The sequence below is a fragment of the Peromyscus eremicus genome, chromosome 11 (assembly GCF_949786415.1).
Source record: "Peromyscus eremicus chromosome 11, PerEre_H2_v1, whole genome shotgun sequence".
Lineage (NCBI taxonomy): Eukaryota > Metazoa > Chordata > Mammalia > Rodentia > Cricetidae > Peromyscus > Peromyscus eremicus.
Window position 1 is genome coordinate 58,224,161 of NC_081427.1, and position 26,200 is coordinate 58,250,360.

At 43.3% G+C, this 26,200-nt stretch overlaps 1 protein-coding gene across 3 annotated transcripts in view; it reads left to right on the forward strand.

Moving 5' to 3' along the window:
* Nucleotides 1-26,200, forward strand: part of Scamp1 (secretory carrier membrane protein 1) — a 95,261-nt gene that overhangs the window by 17,302 nt on the left and 51,759 nt on the right. For 2 of the 3 annotated variants that reach the window (XM_059276355.1, XM_059276358.1), the window contains exon 2: nt 15,423-15,500. In XM_059276355.1, the coding sequence (XP_059132338.1) occupies nt 15,423-15,500 (78 nt within the window). Of the gene's footprint in view, nt 1-11,096; nt 11,123-15,422; nt 15,501-26,200 lie in introns of those variants that run through there. The other variant, XM_059276357.1, reaches the window with a different exon arrangement.

The following is a 26,200-nucleotide window of genomic DNA, read 5'->3' on the forward strand; positions in this document are numbered from 1 at the left end:
AAAGTGTTTAGGCCATGTGTGGATCATGCCTGTAATCCCAGTGCTTGGGAGGCTGAGACAGAATGCCACTGGGAGTTCCAGGATAGCTAGCTTAGGCTGCAGGGTAAATACCTGCCTCAAATGATGGAGCTGGAAAGATGCTCAGTGGTTTAGAACACTTGTTGCTCTTGCAGAGGACCTGGCTTGGATTCCCAGCATCCACATGGTGACTCACAACTGTCAGTAACTCTGGTTCCAGGAGATCTGACACTCTCTTCTGACCCGTGAGGGCATGTACAAGTCTGCACATGGTGCACATACAAATATACAAAGAGCTGGACTGTGGTAGCGCATGCCTTTAATCTCAGCACTCGAGAGGCAGAGGCAGGTGGATCTCTGTGAGTTCGAGGCTAGCCTGGTCTACAGAGTTCCAGGACAGCCAGGGCTATACAGAGAAACCCTAAAAACCAAACCAAACCAAACCAAAACAAAAACCCCCAAAACTCAACCAAACAAACATACATATAAATAAACAAACACCTTTAAAATACTTCTGAAGGCTTCACTGCAACTGACAGACATTTGATGCTGTATAAACAGTTACTGGGCTACTTATTTCCATAAGAAGTAATTGGTTTGCTTTTGATGTAGGTTTAGACATCCTTTCTATTCCACCCCTCTCCTTTTATTTCTTTTTATGATGGGGTTGTGCTGTGCTGGTCAAATTGGCCCGAACTCCGGGGCCACTCAGGCTCCCGAGTAGCTGAGACCCCAAGTGCTCGTTTGGCCTGGCTCTAGACAGCACTGTCTGTTTTGATGGAAGTTCAGGTCGTTTACATTCGGTGCTGCAAAATAGGCTGTCAAATTTGGCATGGTGGCTGCTGGATATGGTGGCTCAACACCTTTAATCCTAGCACTCACGAAGCAGAGGCCAGCCTGGTCTACAGAGAGAGTTCCAGGACAGCCAGAGCTGCATAAGCAAACCCTGTCTTTTTTTTTTTTTTTTTTTTTTTTTTTGAGTGACAAAACTCCTTTACCTCAGTGACATCTGCTCCCATTGGCCAGTGCATCATCGTTGGAAATCCCTTCGCCAGTCTCTGTTGTTTCAGTCACAGTTAACATGACTTGCATGGGACTCGGTGGCACATTCTGGCAATGACAAGCAAAGTATATATATGCTCAGTTTTTAATTAACCATCTAACACGAGATGAAGCCTCCGGGCTTCAGTCTTCCTAGTTACGTAGAGCTATGGGTGCACACTGCAACTGCATTGGGGTAAAAATGCCCATATTTTCTGCTTCTTTCCTCAAGGTCGTTACTACCCAAGTGGAACAAGAGTAAGGGACTGTGCAAACTTGTATGGAGTGCCCAAGGCTAGCCAGATACCTGTATAGTTGCTAGAGATAAAAAGATGAGTGAGATCCCTGATATCAGAGTATCCACCATTCATCTGGGAAATACAATATTTATTTTAAGAAGGAAACAACACATTTTCCATTGCAGGAGCAATATATTCTGAGGTATCTCCTAGAAATGACAGTGAGGAATTGAGGAATTGATTACTCTGCAGCACCTGCCACTAAATGCAAAGTCTTGGACCCATGACCTCTGTGGTCTCATAGTTCACCTCTTCGTATACAGACAGGGAAATTTAGTCAGACACTAATTTTTCTAAGTTAACTCAGGGGCAACAGAACTTTGACTGGATCTGTCACAGGAAACCGCTGTAACAAGTGCTGTCTCTGCAGGGGAGAATCTGGTTTGTTATCCCTTCGGCACCGCTCAGTTGGACCAGTTACTTCTCAAGAGCTGCATGTGGCTAATGATCACCCCACAGTACAGCACAGGTCTCAATGAAAGCAGTGCTGTGTTAAACCCGGACTCCAGAGCAGAGATGTCTGAAATAAAAGAGGCTGGCTAGCAAAGGGCGGGTCCCAGGACAAGTTCCTGCCGTGCCAGCAGCCAGGTATGAGGCCAGGCTTACAGCTGGAAATATGTCCGTGGCTTATGTGTAAGCCAAAGGCATTTTATAGTGAAAAGTTAGAGAAGAAAAGTTCTGTCATCTACCCCCCCCCATTGATTGTGTGTGTGTGTGTGTGTGTGTGTGTGTGTGTGTGTGTGTGTGTGTGGAGGGTAGAACCCCCAAGGCATTATGCATACCAGGCAAGCACTCTACCAGATTGTTCACATCGAGTCTACATTGGCTATAGATATGAAGAGCAGGGTCACAAAGAACAGGAAAGTTGTGAGAGAGGCAGACAGCCTATCAGAAGCAGTAAGTACTGGTGGCTTCTGTTTGGTTTGGGTTCATGGTAATCTGTCTGGGACTTTAGACAGACTTTCAATATCTGTTAAGGAATGTGCGACAGTTTTTTTGTTTTGTTTTGTTTTTTACCATTATTATTGATTGATCAACTGCCCCTACCTTTCCTCTCCATCCTTCAGCCTGTAAAATGATTCAATTTGGGATTCTTAGAACTTTTGTCAAGCATAACAGCCTTTGCTCACTGTAGTTATGGTGCATGTGATTAAAGAATGGTAATATGGCAATCCGAAGTCTCCATTCCTTAGCTGTCATTTGTGTAAATGCTGAAGATTCCCTTATCTTTGTCACTTCTAGCCCATAAGTAAGTTTTTAGTTCCAATTATTTTAAAATTTTCAGATGCCTAAAGTTTCCGCAGCTCATATCAATCAAATCTCTAGGCACGGTGTGAACAGGCTTGTGCACTGAGAGGCTCGTGCAGGCTCCTTCTGAAGAACAGATCTGAGGAAGGGGTCTGAGGGTGGGAGAGCGGAGTAGGGAGGCTGTTGAGTTAACAGCGACAACTGCTGTAGCTTGGTGTGGGCTTTCAGGGACTCATGAGGTGTAGAGGAAAAGATGGGGGCTCAGTGGTGTAGTTTCAGGGACAACATGGTTGAAGCAATCAGTGTTTTTGTTTTTCTTAGCTTATGTCTCTTTTAAAGATGATCAATCCTTGAAATACAGATGTGAGGCGGCCCACTGGGAGGAAGCAGTTGAACATGTGAGATACAATAATTAGTGGCATGTTTCTGAGAAAGGAAAAGAGGAAGTTTAGATGTGAGGAGGATGGATTTTTTTTCTCATGCAGGCTTTGTCAAATTGTTACAAAATTGTTACAAAAACTTCAGGGGATATCAACACGGGAGAATACAAAAGACTATAGAGTTATATTTGTATTTCCTGTCTTTTTTAGTTTCTAAATTGGGTGATGGGCGTGAAACTAGCAATGATTAGAAGCAACTGTGGGTCAGTAATTATGTTGGGGGATCCGTATATATATCAGGAGTCAATAGATATTCATGCTTATTAAAGTCTATCAGGGCAGATTTTGTATAAATATACTCATGGAAGTTAACTTTTTCCATAGAGTTTTAATGGAATGCAAAATGGTGAAAACATTTTGTTCCATCTGTTCTGGTTTTCTGCCCTAGAGACACCCCTCAGGTGATGAAGTTTATTATAAAGGGTCTTAGGAGAGAGAGGGAAGGCTCAACATAGTCCTCGTCTATAATTGTAAAGGTACAGTCTCCACTGGAGAGCCAGCTCAGTGGTTAAGAGCACTCACTGCTCTTGCAGAGGACCTGGGTTTGATTCCCAGCACCCACATGGTGGTGCACAACGGTCCTGTAACTCCAGTTCCAGGGGATCTGACACCCTCCTCTGGCCTCTGTAGGCACCAGGCACGCAGGTGTTGCACATTCATAAAAACACTCCATACCGTGATAATGGTCACAACAACAGTAATAAAAACCGCCTTTGACTAGGGGACAGTTTTAAGGTGCTACCGAGTCCCTAATCCTCCATACTCCATGCCTTTCCCTGAAGCAGTGTAAGCCATGTTCAGTGAACTCAGCATCTATAAACCACAGAAGTAGAGCTGCCCTAATTCAAGTGGAGATTGATGGCTGCCTCTCTCTCTCTCTCTCCCTCTCCCTCTCCCTCTCCCTCTCCCCCTCCCTCTCCCCCTCCCTCTCCCCCTCCCTCTCCCCCTCCCCCTCCCCCTCCCCCTCCCCCTCCCCTCCCTTCCTTCTCTCCCTCTCCTTTTCTTCCTCCCTCCCCCTCCCCCTCTCCCTCTCATTGGAGCAGTGAGACACACTCACTTGCCCTTTCTGTGCTCTGGTGAGTCATTGGCAACTTTATACAACTGGAATTCCCCTCAGAGGTCCTGTCTGCTGCTCTCTGATCCTTTTCTGGTCCCTTGAAGATTTATTGATTCTATTAATCCTTGGTTACATCTGCCTGTGGGGGAGGTGCGTGTGTGCAGGTGAGGCCTAGGGTTTGGAACTCCCTGGAGCTGGGGTTGCAAGTGGTTGTGAGCTGCATTCTGGGAACTGAATTCCCGTTTTCTGGAAAAGCAGGGTTTGCTCTTAACCATGGAACCATTTCTCCAGCCCTATAATAATAATATTAAAAACAACAACAAAAAAAATCTCCTTTCACATCCAGTACTAAAGATGGTTGCATTTGTTTGCCTGGAAGATTTGTTTATTCTTATTTTATGTGTATGAATGTTTGCATGTATGTAAGAGTCCTTTGTACAGCGCAGTGCCCGGGGAGGACAGGAAAGGGCACTGGATCCTCTGGAACTGGAGTTAAAGATGCGTGTGGTTGTGAGCTGTCATGTGGGTGCTGCGAACCAAACCTGTGTCTCTACAGGTCACCAGTTCTCTTACCCACTGAGCCACATCCCTAGCCCTGTGGTCACTTTATTACGACAGCGTCTCTTCCTTTAACTGGCATCAGCTTTTGGTGATCTTTACTCATTGATCATGTCTGTGGTTCCCATTCAGTCTCCTTAAGAAGTAGAATCTAGTTGGATTGGTGAGCAATTACTCAATCTACAATCTCTTCAGTTGGGCGTGCCAAGCACCCTCACTTCTAGGTCTAAAGATTGTTTCTTTTGGTGGGGAGGAGACTGCCTCTTCTTTTCTCGTGTACCTAAGGCAATAGGCTCACACAACATCGAGGTTCAGCAAAGAACTACTGCTGGTAGTCTGCCTTAGAAGGCGGTTGTGGGCGATTTGGCCAATTTCCCTAAGACATGCTATATTGTAGGAAATCGTCAGTAAATAAGGGGAGAGCTTTTATTTTGTTACCTTTGTGGTGATAATGATAGCAGTCATGGTTATGACTGAGCACTTTTCATGTGCAAGGATTGTGTTAGCATGTAGCAGCACATGAGCAGTGTGATCCCTTCACTGGTGAAAACCGAGCATGAAGTGCTCTGTTCCAAGTTGCTGGGGGATGTCTTTCTGTACACTGTGAATATGTGTTGCTCTGATTGGTTGAAAAATAAAGCTGCATTGGCCTATTGTAGGGCAGGATGGAGCCAAGTGGGAAAATCCAAGGGAGAGAGTGAAAGGAGAAAGAAGAGTGGGGGGAGACGCCAAACCGCTGTCCAAGGCACAGCATGTAATGGGACGTAAAGCCATGAAATACGTGGTGATACGTAGATTAATAGTTATGGGTTGAGTTAAGTTATAAGAGCTAGCTAGTAAGAAGACTAAGCCATAGGCCATATAATTTGCAATGAACATTAAGCCTCTGAGTGATTATTTTATAAGCAGCTGCAGGACCTTGGGACCAGGCAGGACCGAAGAACACAGGACCGCAGGGCTGGGTGGGACCAGAGAAACTTACAGCTATACCATGTTCCTGTTTTCTAAATGGAATCTGAGCAGTCAGTCAGCTTGCTTTCCAAACAATCGAGACAAAGTCCATAGCACGACAATGCCAGGGCTACAGCAGGGCAGAGTGATGGTCAGATTTCCTTAGGGACTTGAGTAAGGGCGCAGAGCTAGGCATTGTCAGGACCAGGTCTGGACTCTTTTCTTCTTTCTTTTCTTTTCTGTTTTTGTTTTTTTGAGACAGGGTTTCTCTGTGTAGCTTTGCGCCTTTCCTGGAACTCACTTGGTAGCCCAGGCTGGCCTCGAACTCACAGAGATCCGCCTGCCTCTGCCTCTCGAGTGCTGGGATTAAAAGTGTGCGCTACCACCACTTGGCTACTGGACTCTTTTCTAATGCTCTTGCCTGCTAGAGAGCAGCACCCAAGTGTTGGCATGTCCTGTGTTAGAGGCACACAGTACATGGCTGTGAATAGTCATCAGTGTCGGCTTTCATGTTGGACTACTTATGACTCAACATGACCTACAGAGACAAGGAGAGACAAGAGAGACAAGGAGCAGTACCTGGCTCTGTCAGCCAGGGAGATTGTCTGCTGGGTCAAGCTCCACCCTGGCAACCGAAGGGGAAGTACTCTGCCAGACTGTGGTCCTCCAGGTGATAGAGGACACTAAGAGATGCCCAAAACAAATGCCTGGCAGAGGAGACTTTTTGAGGAAAGCGAGAGCTTTGGAGAGTGGGAGGGACTCCATTGGAGGAACGAGCACCCCAGGCGAGCAGCATTGCATACAGTGAAGGCACACTGCCTTGAAAGTAAAGACATCACAAAGCTAATTGTATTAGATGTACAATCCTGTGACTGGCAGGAACTCCTGTTTTCATATTGCATCTTGGTTTTTAAGTGAATACTAACTTTAGTTAAGTGGCATCAACAGAGGTTTGGTGGAATAGTCTTGGCTGTACTTCAGCAGTTAAGGAACAGCTTTAAGTGTCTGTGCAGTGCTGGTTCAACTCTGAATATGTCATTATGTGGAGTTAATAACGTATAAGAAGCTGGGGTATTCCTTTTGGTCAAGAGAACAATGCTGTCCCAGAGTTCCTTTTTAGGAATCGGTTCTCTGTCTCCATCTGTGACTGACTGAATCAGAAACAGGTGACAGACACTCAGAGCGGCACTCACTAGTTTGGATTTTATTAATGACAACCTTCCTAGATGGTTCCTGTGTTTGCTGAAGCTTGAAATCCAGTGACACAGATGAAACTATGTCATCAATGGAAACAGTTTCATTTTCATGATGTTGAGGGAAGCATTTTCTTCCCCTAAGTATGGAGGATCCTAATTATTACTACCAGAGTCTAAAGTTGTTTTGAAATCCAGGGTTTCACTGTGTAGGCATGGCAGAACTGAACTAGCCGTGTGGACCAGCTGGGCCTTGAACTCAGAGACCATCTGCTTCTGGAGTGCTGGGACTAAAGGTGTGCTCTGCTACGGCCAGCATGTTCTTGATCCAGTTTCTGAGCAGACTGGGCATCGGGAGTCCTCTGAGCAGGTGCTGGCCGCACAGCGGGCATTAAAAGAGCATTGTTATGTAAAGCTTCTGCTTTATGGGCGTCTCTACACTACTCACAGTTATTAAAATGAATCTGAAGTTGGGCTTGGTAGCACATACCTGTAATCAGTCCCAGAAGTCAGGCATCTGAGGGCAAGAGGCCCGCAGACCTAAGTTTGAGGGCAGCTTAGGTGGAGAACCTAAGTAAAACCTTGTCTGAGGAAAGAAACAATAAAATTCCCAAGCAAGTATAAAACCAGCCAAACAAGTCGGAAAGATGAATTATGTGGTAATTGAGAGCTGTGCATTCTTTATCTTTTATTGAGTCTCCTTTCTCCTTTCTGCTGTAGCCTACACACAGGCTCCTGCTTTGTCATTAATACTACAGTAGGGAAGGTTCCAAAGAGGCTAGGGGGAGTTTGTTTGCACGAGACAGTTCTGTCAGATTGCCTGCCAACTTTGACCTGGATTATTGTAGAAGGGAACATGTACATTCAGTCAGTAACTGAAAGTAGGTAACTGGAAGGAAATTTTTTACCTGAGTCTCTTTGGTACAAGTTACACATTTATATATATGCTTGATTTTTCTTTTTAAGAATTTAAGGTGTGTTGGGGAATATTATTTTACGCTGTGTTACTTTTGTTTATGTTGCATTTGTTTAACTCTGTGAAGGTGTGTTACTGTGCCTGTCTAAAACACCTGATGGACTAATAAAGAACTGAATGGCCAATAGCAAGGCAGGAGAAAGGATTGGTGGGGCTGGCAGGCAGAGAGAATATTTAGAAGGAGATAATCTGGGAGGAGAGAGGAAGTAGCCAGAGAAGGAGGAGCTTGTCAGGGGCCAGTCACTCAGCTATACAGTAAGCCATGAGTAAGATTTACAGAAGTAAGAGAACAGGAAAAGCCTAGAGGCAAAAGACAGGCAGGATAATTTAAGAAAAGTTGACAAGAAACAAGCCAAGTTAAGGCCGTGCATTCACAATTAAGAATAAGCCTCTATGTGTGATTTATTTGGGAGCTGGGTACTGGGTCCCCCAAAAGAGCAAAAACAACAACAAAGGTACATTGTGGAGTAGTTGAAAAAACTAGGTATGTACATTTAAAAACTCAGAGTTGGAAGCCATTGTACTCCAGTGGCATTTAGGGAAGCCCCAATGGCAGACATGGTAGATTAGAGTACCCAAGCCAGGTGTGGTGGTGCATGTCTTTAATTCCAGCTCTTAGGAGGCAGAGCCAGCTAATCCTTTTAGTGAATTGTAGACTAGCCAGGGCTACACAGTGATACCCTGTCTCCAATCAGAGATTAGTCATCTTTCTGAGGTATATTCTGCCTTTGTCCTTTTGTTTTTCAACTGATTTTGTTATCTAGTAATGATAAATATTTCATGGCTCCACAATAAAAGCTGTAAAGGAGGTGTGCACAGTGAAATCGGCTTCTGAGCCTGGGACCCTGAGGGTCCCTTCCTCCTCCTTTAGGGGATCACTGATACTACTTTTGAGTTATTTTTTCTTGAAAAAAAAAAAAAAACCATCATTTTTACTTTCTTTCTCGAAGTCAGCATTTTGCTTATACTGTTCCTTTTCCCCTCACGTCACAGCGGTTTGCTAGAACTGTCCAGACCTCATCATGTACGTGGGCCTTCGCCTGTTGACGGAAGTAAGAATTCTCCATCCAGCCTTTTGCTATTATGACTAATAGTTAGCCAGTGTACCCTGGGACTGGATTCCCAGAAGTGAAGCTAACTCACAGGACAAATGTAGATGTGACTTGGCCTCATATTGCAGTGGGTAGGTACAATCTCTATTCCTGTTACCCGGGTCTGAGAATCCCTGCTTCCTTTGTGGCTTGGTGAGACTGTGCCAAGCTCACGGGGTGTTTCTGGCCGAGAGGTGGGAGGTGAGGACTCTGTCAGTATGCTTTTCATTGGTTTTCTTTGGTGAATGGGATGAAATACCTTTTCATCTACACTTCTGAATGATCTTCATAGTTTTACACTTCTGAGGAAGTGGTTTTGGTTATTACTGCAGAAGAATTCCTTCGAGTGTTTCTGTTTAGGAGTTACAATACTTAAGGAAGGCAGTATCACCAGGCATGTCTGATGAAATGCAGCAATCCCAGAAGGCCTGCTGCTTTTTCTCTGTACTTTTTTGAAGTATTTCTTACTCGTTTTAGGTTACACAGAACAGGGTACTGTTACGGCATTTTCACACTTCTACCACTGTTTGCTGTGCCCTTGTTTGCCCCTCTTCCACGCCCTCTCCTGTGGGTCCGTCCCCGTTTCCCGAATGTCGCTTTGCTTTCATGCCACGTGCATTCTGTTCCCTCCTTCCCTCCTGCCCCTTCCATGAGTTCTCTTCCCCGTCTCCTGGTCCCTCTCTAGATTCTTGAGCTGTACATGTACATATACATATACATGTATATAAATTTAAATCTAGATTTCATGTATGAGAGAAACGTAAGGTATTTGTGTCTTGCCTATTTTGATAACATGATGATGTCCAGTTCTGTCTGTTTTCTTGCAAATGTTGTGATTTCATTTTTCTTTATGGCTGAGTTTAGCTCCATCACACTTTCCCTCTCCTTCATCTGTTGATGGGTGTGTAGGTTGGTTTTGTAGTTTGTCACTGTGAATAGGGCAGCAGTAAAAGAGAACATGCAAATACATCTGTGGATGTTGACTCAGAGTCCTTGTGTTCATACAGGGGTGGTGTGGCTGGCTTTTCTAGTAGTTCTGCTTTCAGGTCTTTTGAGGGACCTGTCCAGAGTGGCTGTGCCAGTTTGCGTTCTCACTGGCAGCAGACAAGAGTCTGTCCCCCTTTAGCATTTATTTTTTATTTTATTTTTTTATTTTTTATTATTTTTTTAAGGATTTATTTATTATGTATACAATGTTCTGCCTGCATGTATGCCTGCAGGCCAGAAGAGGGCGCCAGATCTCATTACAGATGGTTGTGAGCCACCATGTGGTTGCTGGGAATTGAACTCAGGACCTCCGGAAGAACAGCCAGTGCTCTTAACCGCTGAGCCATCTCTCCAGCCCCCCCTTTAGCATTTATTATCATTGGGTTTTTCTAATGGTGGCCGATGTGACTGGGGAGCAAGGCGCTCTCAAGCAGTTTTAATTTGCGTTTCCCTGGTGATGAAGGATGCTGAAGACTTGTTAAAATACTTGTTGACCATTTGTATTCCTGCTTTGAACACCTTCATTTAGTTCACTGGGGCCCCATTTATTGATTGGATGATTTGTGGGAGTTATAGGGGTCCCATTTATTGATTCATTTGTGGGGGTTGTATTTCATTTTTATTTTAATCCACTGTCTGATGTAGGTAGCAGAAGTTTCCTGTGGGAGAAAATCTACCCCCTCATTCTGCTACCTGTTTCCTTGGCTGTGCAGAAACCTTTTATTTCATGAAACTCCTTGCCAATTCTTGATGTTATTTTCTGTGCTAATAATCTTTTTCAGAGATACCTTGCCTGTACCTGGATCTTGAAGTGTTCTACATGTGTTTCCCTCCTGTTTCAAAGTTTCGGGTCTACGTTAGTGTCTTTGATCCAGTTTGAATCAGATTGTCCTCTGCATAAAAGGGCAAGGTGTGGAGGCCACTCCATTTCCCAAGACAGCAGCACTTGTCAAGGCAGCTCTCATTCCCAGTGTGTTTCTGAAAGGCAGCGTTCTCAAAAGCGAGATGCCTACAGCTGTGTGGGCTGCTTTCCGGGACCTCCATTGTACCCACTGCTGGCTGGCCATGCGTCTTTTGTGAAGTCGCATAGTTTTTGTTACTGTAGTATGATTTGAGATGAGGCATTGTGACACATCCAACATTGCTTCTTCTGTTTAGGATTTCCATGGTGTCGGGACCCCTTGTCCTTCCTTGTGAATTTGAAAGATCGTTTTTTAGTTCTGTGAATGTCCCTGGAATTTTGATGGCAATTGCATTGAATAGGTACATCATTTTTTATATTACTCATTTACACTGTTTATTCTGTCCATTCATGAGCATGGGAGGTCTGTCCAATTGCCTGGTCCTCTTCAATTTCATTCTTCAGTGTTTTCAAGTTTTCATTATAGAGACCTTTCACCTCGGTGAGGTTTATTCCTGGGTATTTTATGTTTTTGAAGCCATTGTGAAGGAGATTTTCATTAAGATGATTTGCTTAGCAAATTTGTTGCTGGTAGTAGAAATACTACTGATTTTTTTTTAATCTTGTTACATTCCTGAAAGTATTTATCAGGTCTAAGAAATCTTCTCGTGCCCAGGCACTTTGAAGCATAGGTAGGGATACTTTGAGTTCTTTTATTTTTCTTGTCTTATTCTTCTAGCTAAGACCAAGATAATTGAATCTTGTTTTATAAACTTTTATTTATTATTTGTGTGTGAGCGCACATGCCATGCTGTGCATGTGGAGGTCAGTGGATAACCTTGTGTGACATTCGTCCTCTCCTCCTACCTCTGTGTGATTTCCAGGGATCAGTCAAACACAGGCCGCCGAGTGCCTTTATCCGCCAAGCTGTCCGACCTGCCTCCATCTGTTTTTAACCATGTCAGATCTCCTCTGCATAAATTAAGGTTTCCATCTGATGATGATATCAAGAGGGATTTGCTGCTTCTGACGGTTTTGTTGATGGTTTTGTTGGATCACTGTTCCATCTTGTTAGTCCTAGGGGCTTGCTGGTTTCCTTGTTGATCATGACTGGCTCATTTCTCCATCCCTTTGATCATCTCTTCCTCGCATGAGACTGATACTTTCCTGGGCTCTTGTGATGAAGACTGTCTTTGTCTTCTGTGTATCGCGTGCATTTTATACACGGTGGTAGCTTGGTTGTCACAGGTTGCTTCAGTTTGTACTGTCTTGAAATGTCCTTGTCTCTCCATCCGTTTCTAAAAGCTGGCTTTGCTATCTGACGCACTCTTGATTGGTATTTGTTTACTTTTTTTTTTTTTTTTTTTTTTTTCTGATACAGGGTTTCTCTGTGTAGCTTTGCGCCTTTCCTGGAACTCGCTTTGGAGACCAGGCTGGCCTCGAACTCACAGAGATCCGCCTGGCTCTGCCTCCCGAGTGCTGGGATTAAAGGCGTGCGCCACCACCGCCCGGCTGCTTTGTGTTTTCAACACATCAACTGTGAGATGGCTGGGCATTCTCTGGAGGTGTCTGTTTGGAGTCTAATGCCCCTTGTGTTTGGGGCCCATTTCCTCCTCTCTGTTTGGGAAAGTCTTGGAATGGTTTTGTGGAATGAGTGACCTTCAAATCACTTGTGACTTGTTCCTTCAGATTTATCTTAGTCCTTCTCCTCGGGCATGGCTTCTTGACTGTCCTCAGAGTCCTTGGGGTTTTGTCCATGCTCACATGTTTTTCTTTGTGGATATCTGAGTGTGTCATTGCCTTAAGCCTGTCCCTCTGCACCGATGACATTTCTTCTTCTGTCTTTGTTGATGACGCTTCCTGCCATGTTTTCTGTTTGCCTGGTGGACTCTTATTCCCAGCATTTTTAACTTGGGTCTTTTTCAGAATCTGTTTCCTTGCTGATTTTTCCTCATGTTTGAATTAATGGCACTTTTTTTTAATATACCTTACTTTCTTATTCAGATCTTGATTTTTTTCATCTACTTACATGAGTCCCCTATGTAGTCCTTGATCTTTTTAAAAATAGGACCCTGAGCTCCTTTTCTGGCATTTCATCTGTCTCATTATCTTTGGTTTCAGTATGGAGTTGTGGAAATATTGTAGTTTGTTCGTTCGTTCGTTCGTTCGTTTGTTCCTTCCTTCCTTCCTTTGTGTGTGTGTATTTGTTGGGTTTTGTGTATTTTGGGGGGTGGTTGTGTCCTCTAGTTCTTATTTTTCCCCATTTTAGTTTGTTTTATGTGAGCCCTTCCTGATGAGGGTTGTCCTTGCTTGGAAACGTTCACATTCCCTGCTGCTGTTTGGAGTGAAACAGTAACACTATGCAGTAACAGTGGCTTGATAGCAATCCTGGTGTGGAGATGCAGTAAAAGCGCCATGTACCTCACTGGCATTTGATTCGGAGACTGAGATGCTGGAGGACTTTGCTGAAGGTGTGGCCTCTCACCAGCTCTTTTTCTTTCCTCCCCCCATCCTGTTTCTCTCCTGGTGTCCTCAGGTTGTCATACTAGGTGCTCCTTGGGAATCTGAGACCCTGTGGCACTCTTGCCTCTGTTCGCCCATCCCTCCATCTCCCTTCCCTGTCTCTTTCTTCCCCTCCCTTCTCCTTCCCACTTCCCTCCTTTTTCTTTTCCTTCCTCTTCACCTTTCCTCCCCTTCCCCTTTTTCCTTATCTTCCTCCCTCCTTCCCGTTCTGTTTCCCTTTCCTCCCCTTTCTTCCCCTCTCTTCTCTTTTCTCCCTCATCTTTTTCTTTGATTCATTCCCCTCCCCTATTCTTCCTTCCCTAGCCCCTCCCTTCCCTCCCCCATTCTTCCTTTCCTAGCCCCTTTCTTCCCCTCCCCCATTCTTCCTTTCCTAGCCCCTCCATTCCCCTCCCCCATTTTCCTTCCCTAGCCCCTTCCTTCCCTCCCCCATTCTTCCTTTCCTAGCCCCTCCCTTCCCCTCCCCCATTCTTCCTTCCCTAGCCCCTTTCTTCCCCTCCCCCATTCTTCCTTCCCTAGCCCCTCCATTCCCCTCCCCCATTCTTCCTTCCCTAGCCCCTTCCTTCCCCTCCCCCATTCTTCCTTCCCTAGCCCCTGCCTTCCCCTCCCCTTCCTCATTTCTACTTTCCCTTTTCCTTCTTTTTCTTACAGGCTGTCCCTGTTTAGCCCAGGCTAGCCTTGACCTCTGAATTTTTCCTGTCTTGGATTCCTGAGTTTTGAATTATAGTCATGTGCCACCACACCTGGCTGACCAAAAGACCCAGTTGTTTTTTGTTGTTGTTGTTTGAGACAGGGTCTCATTATTTAACCCCACTAGCCTGGAATTTACTATGTAGACCAGGCTGGTCTTGAACTCATAGATGTTGTGGAATATTTAAGATGTGTTACATTTGTTTATGCTCGGGAACGTTTGTTTAATGATGCAAAGATGTGCTGCATTCTTTTATGTTGCATTTGTTTAACTCTGTGAAGCTGTGTTACTGTGCTTGTCTGAAACACCTGATGGTCTAATAAAGAGCTGAACGGCCAATAGCAAGGCAGGAGAAAGGACAGGTGGGGCTGGCAGGCAGAGAGTATAAATAGAAGGAGAAATCTGGGAGGAGAAGATCGAGGAGCAAGAAAGAGGAGGAGAGGAGGACTCCAGGGACCAGCCACCCAGCTGTACAGTAAGTCATGGAGAAAGAAGCAAGGTATACAGAATAGAGAAAGATAAAAGCCCAGGCAAAAGAAAGACAGGATAATTTCAGTTAAGAAAATCTGGCTAGAAATAAACCAAGTTAAGGCTGGCCAGGCATTCATAAGTAATAATAAGTTTCTGTGTTTATTTATTTGGGAGCTGGGTGGCGGGTCCCCAACTGTTGAAGGTGCTGTTTTAAAAAGGGACCCATCCCACTCCTAGAAAAAGAGCTACAGGTGGTCAGTGACCACTGAGAGGGAGTCAGTTTCCTTCAGGGATGAGCGCCCACAGAGGGTGTCTGATCTCAGGTGGTCAGCCTTGGATACACACACACACACACACACACACACACACACAAACATAAACATGTACACATACATGTGTGACAATAATAAAGAAGAGACCATGTGTTTGGGAGGTAGAACATGGGAGGGTTTGGAGGGAGAGGATGGGAGTGATATAGATAATTACTCATGTATGAAATTCTCAAAATAATAAAACATTACAAAAATAAAAAGGAGACCATGAAGCTAGGTATGGTGGCTTATGAATGTAATGACCAGCACTCAGAGTTCAAAGCCAGCCTGGATTACAGAGCGAGACCCTGTGTCATAAGGAGGTAATGCACTCACTTGGGTGAGTCTTAAAGATGATGGGTTTAGTCTGAGCGACTTAGGCAGTCAGCACCTCACAGCAGTAAGAGGGACCTGCTTCAGTCATTATAGACAGACCAGCAGCTGTCGTGCGTCAAGCCCAAGGTGTATTTGTTTTTCTTTGAGGGTGTGAGGGCTGTGGTTTAAACATTACCTTTGTTGACATGTGGAATACATTTGACAGTACTGTAAGTTTGCACTGTTTTGCTGAGTGACCAAAGGTTCAGATAAAGCAAATATTGTGTAAATATCAAATTGTGTCTTAATAGATAACCTATATATATGTATATTTTTTTTCAAATTTTATTCTAGGACCCATCCGTTACACAGGTGACCAGAAATGTGCCACCAGGCCTTGATGAATATAACCCTTTCTCAGATTCTAGAACGGTAAGAGTATTTTTCCTTGCACTTCTTTTAAATGTTTAAATGGAAATTAAATAGGGAATTATATTTTAATTATGTTTCTTTCCAGCTGATGGGGTAAGTGAATGTAAAACAAGCTGTGTGAATGAATGTGTTATTTAGAATTCAGCAAGTTAGGATTATTTTTCTTTTATGCAAAGGGCATTGGTGGTTAACCAAAAATTACCATGACGGTTCTAGAGAAATTCCTCAGGTTTCCTCTTCCGTTCAGTAAAGTACTAACCTGTGTTCTATGAGCCTCCCTACAGTACTTGACACATTGGGAAGTAGGACTGTGCCTCTTGATGTTGTGTTGTCTTTGTGGTAATGTGGGAGATGCTTTTTTTTTTTTTTTTTTTCCAAGACAGGGTTTCTTTGTGTAGCTTTGCGCCTTTCTTGGAACTCGCTTTGTAGACCAGGCTAGTCCCGAACTCACAGAGATCCACCTGCCTCTGCCTCCCGAGTGCAGCACCACCGCCCGGCTTTTTTTAAATTTTATGTGCATTAGTGTTTTGCCATGGGAAGTTTCGGGTTCCCTGAAACTGGAGTTACAGACAATTGTGAGCTGTCATGTGGGTGCTTGGAATTGAACCCAGGTCCTCTGGAGGAGCAGTCAGTGCTCTTAACCACTGAGCCATCTCTCCAGCCCTGAGAGACACTTTCTTGTGATGGGGATTGTGTCTGGAACTTACTGTAATATTGCAAGTAAGTTGCTTGTCATTTGAGTCACAGTGTTTTGAGCAGGACTCACCTTCTGTAGCAGTTTCCTTCAGGAAATCTACTTGCTCTAGGAAAGAATATTTTTCCTCTCAAAATTTAGTGTTGCTTAGGGTTATGAGAAAATCTCCACTGAATGGTGTTCTACTCTGCATGCACATTAAGAAAGTATAAAGGACTGTCTTCTGCTGTCCATTAAGGTCATAACCAGTTACAGTTAGGGCTTTTTATTAAAATCTTTTTGATAATTTTGACCCAGATTTTAAAACTATTGAAGTATCTCTCTCCATAAAATAATGTTATCTTCTGAATTTGTGTTAGTATCTTAGACGTTGTAGTCACCAGGTCCCTAGTTGTAGACATTTGTGACTCTGGAAATGTTTTAGTTACTCCATGAATACTTGAGTTATACATGTGGATTTTCACCACCCTGTAATGACCCTTAACTGGTGATCACCTCTTCCTGGTGGATATTTTTCATAGTGAAGATGTAGGTTTTGCTTGGGAGTTTCTTCAGTGTCTCTTTTATTGGCCTGCTAGTTTGAGGAGAGCTTTGTACAAAGTTGTGATTAAAAAGGAAAATGTTTTTGGTCCTTGTCCCCAGTCCTGGGCATATAGATCCTAAAACGTGTGGAACTTCTAGGCAGATGAGAGTCTGATATGTGCTAATGAGGTGACTAGTGGCTTTGGTCCCTATATACTTCAGGATGAGCAGTTGTCACCAGAGCATCTAAGCATGGCTGGATGGCAGACTTTTAAACTTGCCTTCCAGGAGAGGGTCAGAAGGTGCCATAGTTAGGTTCAGCTGTAAACTTGACATAAGCTTAGAGTCCCCTGAGAAGAGGGAACCTCAGTTGAGGAATTGCCTCTGTCACATTGGCCTGTGGCATGACTATGGTGCACTTTCCTTATTGCTAATTGATGTAGTAGGGCCTAGCCCACTGTAGGTGCCACCATTTCTAGTCAGTTGGACCTGGGCTGTCTAAAAAAGAGTAGTAGAGCCTGGGGCTGCATGCCTTCAATCCCAGTACTGGAAAGGCAGAAGCAAATGATCTTTGTGAATTTAAGGCCAGCCAAGGCTATATAGAGATACCATGTCTCAAAACAAACAAACAAACAAACAAATGAAATGTGAACTTAGAAGCAAGGCAGTAAGCAGCCTTCCTTTGAGGTCACTACTTCTGCTCCAGGTTCTTGTGGGGGGCCTGCCCCCACCTTTTTTCCCCAGGGTACTTTTGAGGAGTGAGGGATAAGAGATTTAGATAGAAATATAGAGGGGGGAGAGAGACAGAAACACAGGATAGCCTCAGGAGGGCCTGGATCCTAATCCACCAGCCCCTTCTGTCTCTACTAAAGGGCTTTTTAAAGGAATGCCAAGGGGTGGAGCAAAAGACCTTCCCCTAGCACAGCCAAGTTCAGACCCTTCCAAACACCTGGTAACCACACACATGGTCAGTCCACCCCCTTATGCAGCCATCCTGGGTAAAGCAAGCTCAGATCTCACTAGGAAAACTATGTGGGCTCCCACAGGTCCCTCCTCTTAATTTTTTAAAGAGCCCCTTAGGCCCCTGAGATAGACTGGGTCTGTCTTATGTTGTCCTCCTTGATTGATCTTCCTTACCTGTCATGGAGATATACTTTCCATCAAATATACTCTGGCTTAGGTTGGAAGTTATCAAGAAGAAAGTTGCCAATCTCTGACCACTAGCCTCTGGCAGGAGTGGGTAGAGAGCTTAACTCAACTCTGACTCAGGAGCTTGCAAGTAGTTTGAACAACCCAGCAATCCCTAGGCTGCCACACCCCCCAGTAAAGGAGTAGAGGATGACCAAGATGAACTGTTCTTTTTTGAATGGGTCTTAAGATATTTATAACAGACTTAGGTATGCCAAGGCTTTTTTAAATCAATAAACTCTTGATGCAAACTGCATCAAACTTCAAGATTCCCTTAGCTTCACCAAACTCTGGTTCATTAATATCAACATAATTCTAGTATGAATATTATTATACATAGTTACAACTAGCATGACTATTTACTATATGTATTTATACTTCTTATAAACTTACATTCTATAAGACTACTTTATAAACCTTAGCAAACATCTAGAAGAGATCTCTTAACTGAACTATTATCACTATACATATTTACACTTTTTACAAACTTACATTAAACATTTAGACTTATTACACCTTTTACAAACTCACATTCAACATATAATTGTTTATATTTCTTACAAACTTACATTCAAAAGGAAACTCTATAGAACTATTTTAGAAACATATTCATAGGGAAACTAACTCTATTTTACAAACTTTAACACATATCTAGAAGAGATTTCTTAGAACTATTTACTAAACTTATATTCAAGAGGAAACTCTATAGAATTATTTTATAGACATCTAGAAAAAATCTCTTAACAGAACTAACTTACACTAGAATTTCTCAACAGAACTAACTTATTTTCTTTCAACAAGAGAGAGAGTACACAAATCATAAGTTAATATAGTAAAAATTACAAGTGAACTCAACACTGCTTTATTTTTAAGTTTGGAGTTCATGATCAGCTTTGATATGAGACTCCTGTGGGTAGCCAGCCAGCAAGCCTCATTTGGTAACTAAGGTACAATTTTCTAAGGGTACAACTTTCCTTCCTTTTAATTTTTTAAAGCTGCTTTTAAAGATTACCATGAGCATTTTTTAATGATGTCAATGTTTCCCTTTTGTATCTTAAGTTTTGTTTTTTTTTTTTTCCACACCCAAAGCAATCTCCCAGTGTAAGGACTGTTTTCCCTTGTTTTCTAAAAGATTTCAAAGTAGCTTGTTGACAAACGTTACTAGCACTTTAATTATCTCCAGAAAGGCAAGCTGTTCACCTGTTCTTAGTTCTCAAGAGGTAAGATTAAGCTTTCTAACATTGCTTGGAAAAGAAACTGCATTTGAAGCAGAAAAAACTGAGTTTCTGGGCAGTACCGCCATTTTGAGCTGAAAAAACTACATTTCCCACAATGCTTTTCTCTATTGTATCATACTATTACTACATTTCTCAAACTGCTTTCAAACTACATTTCCCAGGATGCCTTTTGGGTCCACCACACTTCCATTTCTACTTACATGGTTTGTTTTCGTACTTTTGTTTTTACCACAGGAGGTTTTTGAGTCAAGTTTTTGCTCTTTTTTTCATGGGAGATTTCTGTTCTCCTTGAGCTGGTATTGATAGATGTGTTTCCTTCACTTGACATTTTCCCTAGAATAGGGTCATGCTGGCTCACTTGTGCATATTTGGACAGGCGTTTTGGTGCCAGAAGCAAAGACCCTTTGAGACTTGCTCTTCTGCCTTACTGGGTTAGTGAAGGAAAATGAAAGTTCTTGAAACAACAGCTTTTACATAAAGATTTTCTCCCTGATAGATCTCTTTTGTCCCTGCTTGTCCTCTCCCCCAAGATGCAGAGTCCCTGATACTGCTGCCGAGGCTTAGGACCCATGCTCTTTTGCAGCCTGGCTCAACCAAGCATCTTGCAACAGCCGCGCCGCCTCCATACATCTGCAAATGCTCTGCTCCTAGCTGCTTTTTTTAAAATACTGGCTCGAAGGGAAGACAGGAATGGCAGAGAGGATTTGCCATAATCTAAGAATTTTTTTTTCTTTTTTCTTAGAGCAATAACAGGTGATTTTCCCATACCAATAGATATTGTTTCCAGGTGAGTTAAATTTTTGCCCGTACAGAAAGAGGAAAAGTCTGAAAAGCTTTTAGTTTTTTAGAGAGAGATTTTACTAAGTCTTTCCCAAAATTTCTGTTCTCTAAATTTTGACTTCATGTTCAAGAGGGAACTGACTCTGTTTGAATGGTGTTATAAAAGTGTTCTCAGGCACTGCTGGCGGAGCAGAGCGTTTTATCTCTCCTGAGTCCACCTCAGGGAAAATTCTTTTCTCTGCCTCTCAGGGTTTGATTTTAAGCTATCTCCAGGCCAAAAGTTTCCATAGGAATCTTTCTCTGCCCGTTTTTTTCTCATCTTTGATAGATTTTTTTCCTGATTCTTCCCCAGGATTGTGTGTTCATAGCCCCATAGTTGGAAAATCAAGGATATAGTTTCTCTCTCTTGTTTATCTTATCCTAATTTTTTTATTAAACTATATTTCTAACCCAATATTTCTAAATTCTACCTTACTCTAAATTTCTCCCTACACTATATTCCTATAGATAGAAATTAAGAGAGAAAGAGAGAGAGAGAGAAAGAAAGAAAGAAAGAAAGAAAGAAAGAAACCTAGATAGAAAGAAATAAACTGTGATCTCAATTTTCAACTTTGACATTCCACCGCCTAACTTGACTCCCAAGAATAAAATACCATTGCTTTTATCAATTCCTTATCGGCATGCCTTACACCCACGATACCCCCTGACATCCCTTTTGCCAAGTCCATCTCCTTATGCAGCCCTGCTGGGTAAAGCAAGCTCAGATCTCACTAGGAAACCTCTGTGGGCTCCCACGGGTTGCTGCCCTAGCTTCCTGTGATGGTGCACCAGCAGTAAGTAAATAACCCTTTTCTCCCCAGCCTGCTTTCTGGTCAGTGTTTCATTGTGGCAACAGAGAAGCAAATTAGAGCAGAGAGGAACTGGGTTGAGTTAATCACTGCAGTCGCCACTGGTGTGCCCATCATGCCTATGCAATGAATCCACCCATCAAGGTGCCAGAAGTGTGGTGGGTCTAGAAAGAACATGGGAATCTGGGCCACTTCTCCATAGTCTAACCATGCAGTTCTTCCATTGGTTGGTCCTGAATTGCATCTTTTATAACAAACTTGTATTAATAACTAATATATATATATATATATATTAATCTATATATATCTGTGATTTTTTTCCTTCCAGAGAATTATGAAATCCAAGGAAGGGGAAATCATGGAAAATCCCCCATTTTTAACTAGGTAGTGAAAAGTACACTCTGTAGCTTGGAACTTAGGAGTAGTATCTGAAGTGGGGACAGACATCTATTGAACTCTTAACCTTTGAAATCCACCTGCCGGGGGAAGGTGCGGCAGTACCAGAATTGAACTGAATTGTAGAGCACTAGACAGTTGGAGAGTGGGTTAAATAGATGTAGGGGGATGCCTCACATAGTGGATCCGTAAAAGATGTGAATAAAATGAACATTGGGAGCTGGATGTTTAGCTTAGTGGCACTAGTTCTTCACAGTATGGAGATCCTGGGTTCCGTTTTCAGCTCCACAAAAAGGAAAGAAAAAAAGCATGAAAATTTCATTTTATTACTGGGTGGTGGTGGGGCACACACCTTTAATCTCAGCATGTTGGAAGCAGAGGCAAGCAGATCTCTGTGAATTTGGGGCCAGTCTGGTCTACAGAGCTATTTCTAGGACAGGCAAGGCTACACAAAGAAATCCTGTCTTAAAAAGAAAAGAAAAGAAACAAAATAATTCCATCTTATTTCAAGCCTTTGCTTATCAGCCTTGCTTCAGTGGTGGTATCTGTGTCCCAGGGTTATGCTTATTGGCATGGACGTAATTGTTTGGATGATGGAAAAGGCCGGTGGTTTCCTATGACACTGTAATTTACCTTGTCACAGGGCTTCGAGTGTGTGGTAGTCTAGTCTGGTGAATGAGAGCAAACTGCTGTGGTCACTCTGTGGTTCTGCTGTAACTTCTGAGGAGGGAGAGGTCTTTCACATTTGTCGATATAGAATGATAACAAACTTTCTGTTTAAACAACTTTATTAGCAAGACATGTTCACCGTTCCCAAAGAAGTAGCTTTAGCTTATTTATAAACTTTTATTACATTTTATTGTGTGTGTACTTTGGTGTGTGCTTGACAGTCAGAGGACAGCTTGTCAGAGTCAGATCCTACTTATCAAAGTTGGGTCTTCAGGCTTAGCAGAAAGCACCTTTCCCTACAGAGCCATCTTGCCAGCCCTAGATTGTTCTAATTGGTAGTATTCTCTTTCATGTGTCTGCTTTATGTTGTGAATCTCATGTTATCTGCTTTATGTCAAATTCTCACAGCGATGTTCCAAATAGGTATTTTAAGGTTTATTTTATTTTATTTTATTTATTTTTTTTTTTGCATCTGAGACACAGGCCTTCTAGTTGGAAGTGGTGGAAACTCATCTGTTTTTTGTAAAGTTTTTGCCTTTCACCCTCTCTTAGAATTACTGTTGCTATGATGAAACACCATGACCCAAAAGGCAAGTCAGGAGGAAAGGGTTTATTAGGCTTACAATTCAGCATTGCTGTTCATCACTGGAGGAAGTCAGGACCGGAACTCAAACAGGGCAGGAACCTGGAGGCAGGAGCTGATACAGAAGCCATGGAGGGTGCTGCTTATTGGCTTGCTCCTCATGGCTTGCTCAGCCTGCTTTCTTATAGAATCCAGGACCACCAGCCCAGGGATGGCTCCACCCACAGTAGCCTGGGCCCTCCCCCATTGATCACTATTAAGAAAATGCCCTTAGGCTTGCCTATAGCCCGATCTTATGGAGGCATTTTCTCAATTTCGGCTCCCTCCTCTCAGATGACTTTAGCTTGTGTCAAGTTGACATAAAACTATCCAGCACACACTCTATTCTCTTTAGAGACAGATGACTAAGGATTGGAAGTCCTCGCCTTTGGAAAATTTGTCACCCAAATGGATTTTTAAAAATTCCACATACATACAAAGAAGATATATACAGGACAAATGAAACATAAATTGTAAGTTATGGTCCTGGGTGTTGAGACTCTACAGTCCCAGAAAGGCTATTTGAAAGAGCGTGTCTGTAAGTAGGGTGGTGGCTATAATGTGAGTCTGTTTAAAATTAAGTGATTCTGAATTTTCTGAGCAGGAACACTGCTTTGGAACCAGGTTCTTTGTTATCAAAGAACCGGGGCAGCTTGTGCAGCATTTTTATTTTTTATGATTTTAGATTTGTTTTATATGTATGGGTGGGTGTTTTGCTTGCACGCATGTTTTGTACCGTGTGCATGCAGTGTGGTGGAGGGCAGAAGAGGTTTCGGAGTCCCTGGAACAGGAGTGTATTGAGAGTTGCAAGCTGCTTTATGGGAACGGGAAACCAAGCCTGGGTCCTTTGCAGGAGCAGCAAGTGCCCTTAACCACTGAGCTTTCCCCAGCCCCATAAAATAACAGCTTTTTAAAGTGATTGTATAAATATTTAAATACCCTTGACTAATTGAATTAAATGATGTGTTTGTCTTGAGTCCAGACACTGTTTTAGTTGATTGGTTGTATTCACATTTGTTTTAGAAAGGTATTTGTGAAATGGAACCTTCTAGATATTGAGTTACTCAAGGTCTAGTAGGCAGATTCTACAGCAGGGTGGCTGAGTGTATACCTTGCTAAGATTTAAACACTGCACAGGGCTCATGGTGCACCCCCCCTCCCCGCCACTACTCATACACATAAAAAAATTCTTAGATTTTAAGTAGGGCATGGTGGTGCATGCCTTTAGTACTAACACTCAGAAGGCAGAGGCAGGTGGATCTGTGTGAGTTCAAAGCTAGTCTGTCCATGTAGGGAGTTCAGACCAGCCAGGGATACACAGTGAGGCCCTGTTCTGTGGAACCCAGTTCCAATGGATACATCTACAAAACAACTCCCATACCTAAGGCTCAGGGAACATTTCAGAACAGGGGGTGAGAAGATTGTCAGAGCCAGAGGATCAGGGAGTTTGCTGTGAGATTGTGTCCCCTAGGAGTGTCAGAAGCTGCACCTACAAAGTCTCATTGACATGACTGTCTAAACAAGGACAGCAGCAGTAGACAAGCCAAAGTGGATAGTGAGAAGCCAGGAGGCCTCAACCCTACACAAAGATCTACAGGCAACTCAGATGCTCAGAGTGGGAGAGAGAGTCTGCAGGGAAGAGCATACCAACTGGCTATCCAGTGTCAAACATCAGCCCTGAAAACATAACAAACGTGTACCGTTATAGGGACTGAGCAGGTTGTACTTAGGAACAGAGATGTATGTATATGTACACATATGCATGTAACAACAATGAAAAAAGAGGCTGCCTAGTCAGGGTTACTATTGCTGTGACGACACACCATGACCATAGCAACTTGGGGAGGAATTTATAGACTTACACTTCTTCATTGCTGTTCATCACTGAAGGAAGTCAGAGCAGGAACCTGGAGGCAGGAGCTGATGCAGAGGCTGTGGATGGGTGCTGCTTACTGGCTTGCTCCTCATGGCTTGCTCAACCTGCTTTATTATAGAACCCAGGACCACCAAGACCACCAGCCTAGGAATTGCACCATCCACAGTGGTCTGGGCCCTCCCACATCAATCACTAATTAAGATAATGCCCTACAGGCTTGCCTACAGCCTGATCTTATGGAGTCTCGTTTGTTTGCTTATTCATTTTTTGAGACAAGGTTTCTCTGTGCAGCCCTGGCTGCCCTGAAACTTGCTCTGTAGACCAGGCTGGCCTTGAACTCGCAGAGGTCTGCTTATTTCTGCTTCCTGAGTGCTGGAATTAAAGGTGTGTGCCACTACCTCCTTCTGGAGTCATTGTCTTAATTAAGGCTCCCTCTTCTTTGATGACTTTAGTCTCTAAGTTGTCACTAGCTAGCACTTTGGCCATGAATTTGAGAGAAATCAAGGAGAAGTACAAGGGGGGTTTGGAGGGTGGAAGGGAGGGGATGATGTAATTATAATCTTAAAAGAAGGAAACTTTAAGGAAGTTAGAGACTACAAAATGAAAAGGTGAATACTTTTATAATTCACATATTGAACTGAGCACTTGAAAAGGGCCTAGTCTGAACTGAAATGTGCTATAAATATGGTCACCTTGAGTTATGAAATCATCTATGTTGCTTGAGTATAAGGTGCATTTTCTTATAGAGATTATGTTGTATATGGTAGGTTCACTTAGAGCAATGAGTTGATCCTTGAGAACTGATGTGTGCAGCAGGAATGCTTCCCTCTAACTAGGGAATGGTCACGATTAGTAGAGTGATTTGCACTCGTGGTAGCCATTGGCGATTGGTGTCCATGGCTGTGGTAGAAATCCTTGGAGACACTTACTGTCACATTTCCATTCCTCATGGAGGGCTGGTCTGGCTCCTTCTAGTTTGTTCCTTGTGCCATGTGCAGTTTTTCTCACAGATCTGTACCTTCAGAAAGAAGAATCATGAGAAGGAGATTGCAAGTCCTGGTAGTATTCAGGGACCTTGCCAGGCGGTCATCTCTAACCATACAGGACATGAATGGATTGGCTTGTCTAAGAAAGAACTGCCTCTAACGTCCACTACACAGGCCGTGCAGTTGGAGGGCCTGAAGACCTGCATTTCAGCCCAGCTCTGAGAACTAATTAGCTGGAACTTTGGACAAGCATCTGAACCCCTTTGCCTTTTCTTCATGTCTTACAAGGAAACAAGGAGGAAAAGGTTGAGTTAGATAGCTTCTGTCCGTCTCTTCTGAAGTGCAGGGGAAAGCTTTTAGCTGCAGGACTGACTGTGTGATTGCACAGAGCAGGTTTTGTTTCTAACACTGTGAAAGCCCTTTCTCCGTCTTAACACCCATCTGTCCCTTGCTGTGCATTTCCTTGTCTCTCTGCATCTCCCTGTTCAGGCATTCCGGGAGCTCACACCTTTCCCTTCTAGACCCAGGCTTTGTTTCCAGTCTCATTTCATAACACTGGTGCTTCTATTCACCTGTGTCCTAGTGGCTAGAAGTACAAACATTCTTGGGCTCAAATAGCTTCTTTTCCTATGTCTGATCCATGGCCACATCCTGTCACTCACTTCCTGAAGAGCTTTACCTGTCTGTTCTTTCAGTTGAAATCAAATTGTCTTGGTTCAGAAACTTACAAAGTGGCCCAGTAGCCTTCCAGGGATGCAAAGTCTCTAGTCTGTGTAGCACGAATCTTAAAAGGTTCTTATTAATAAAATCAAACCCGGAGCCAGGTATTAGGTTAAAGGTGGAAGATCAGAGAAGCAGAACAAGCCAAAGCTTCCTCACCT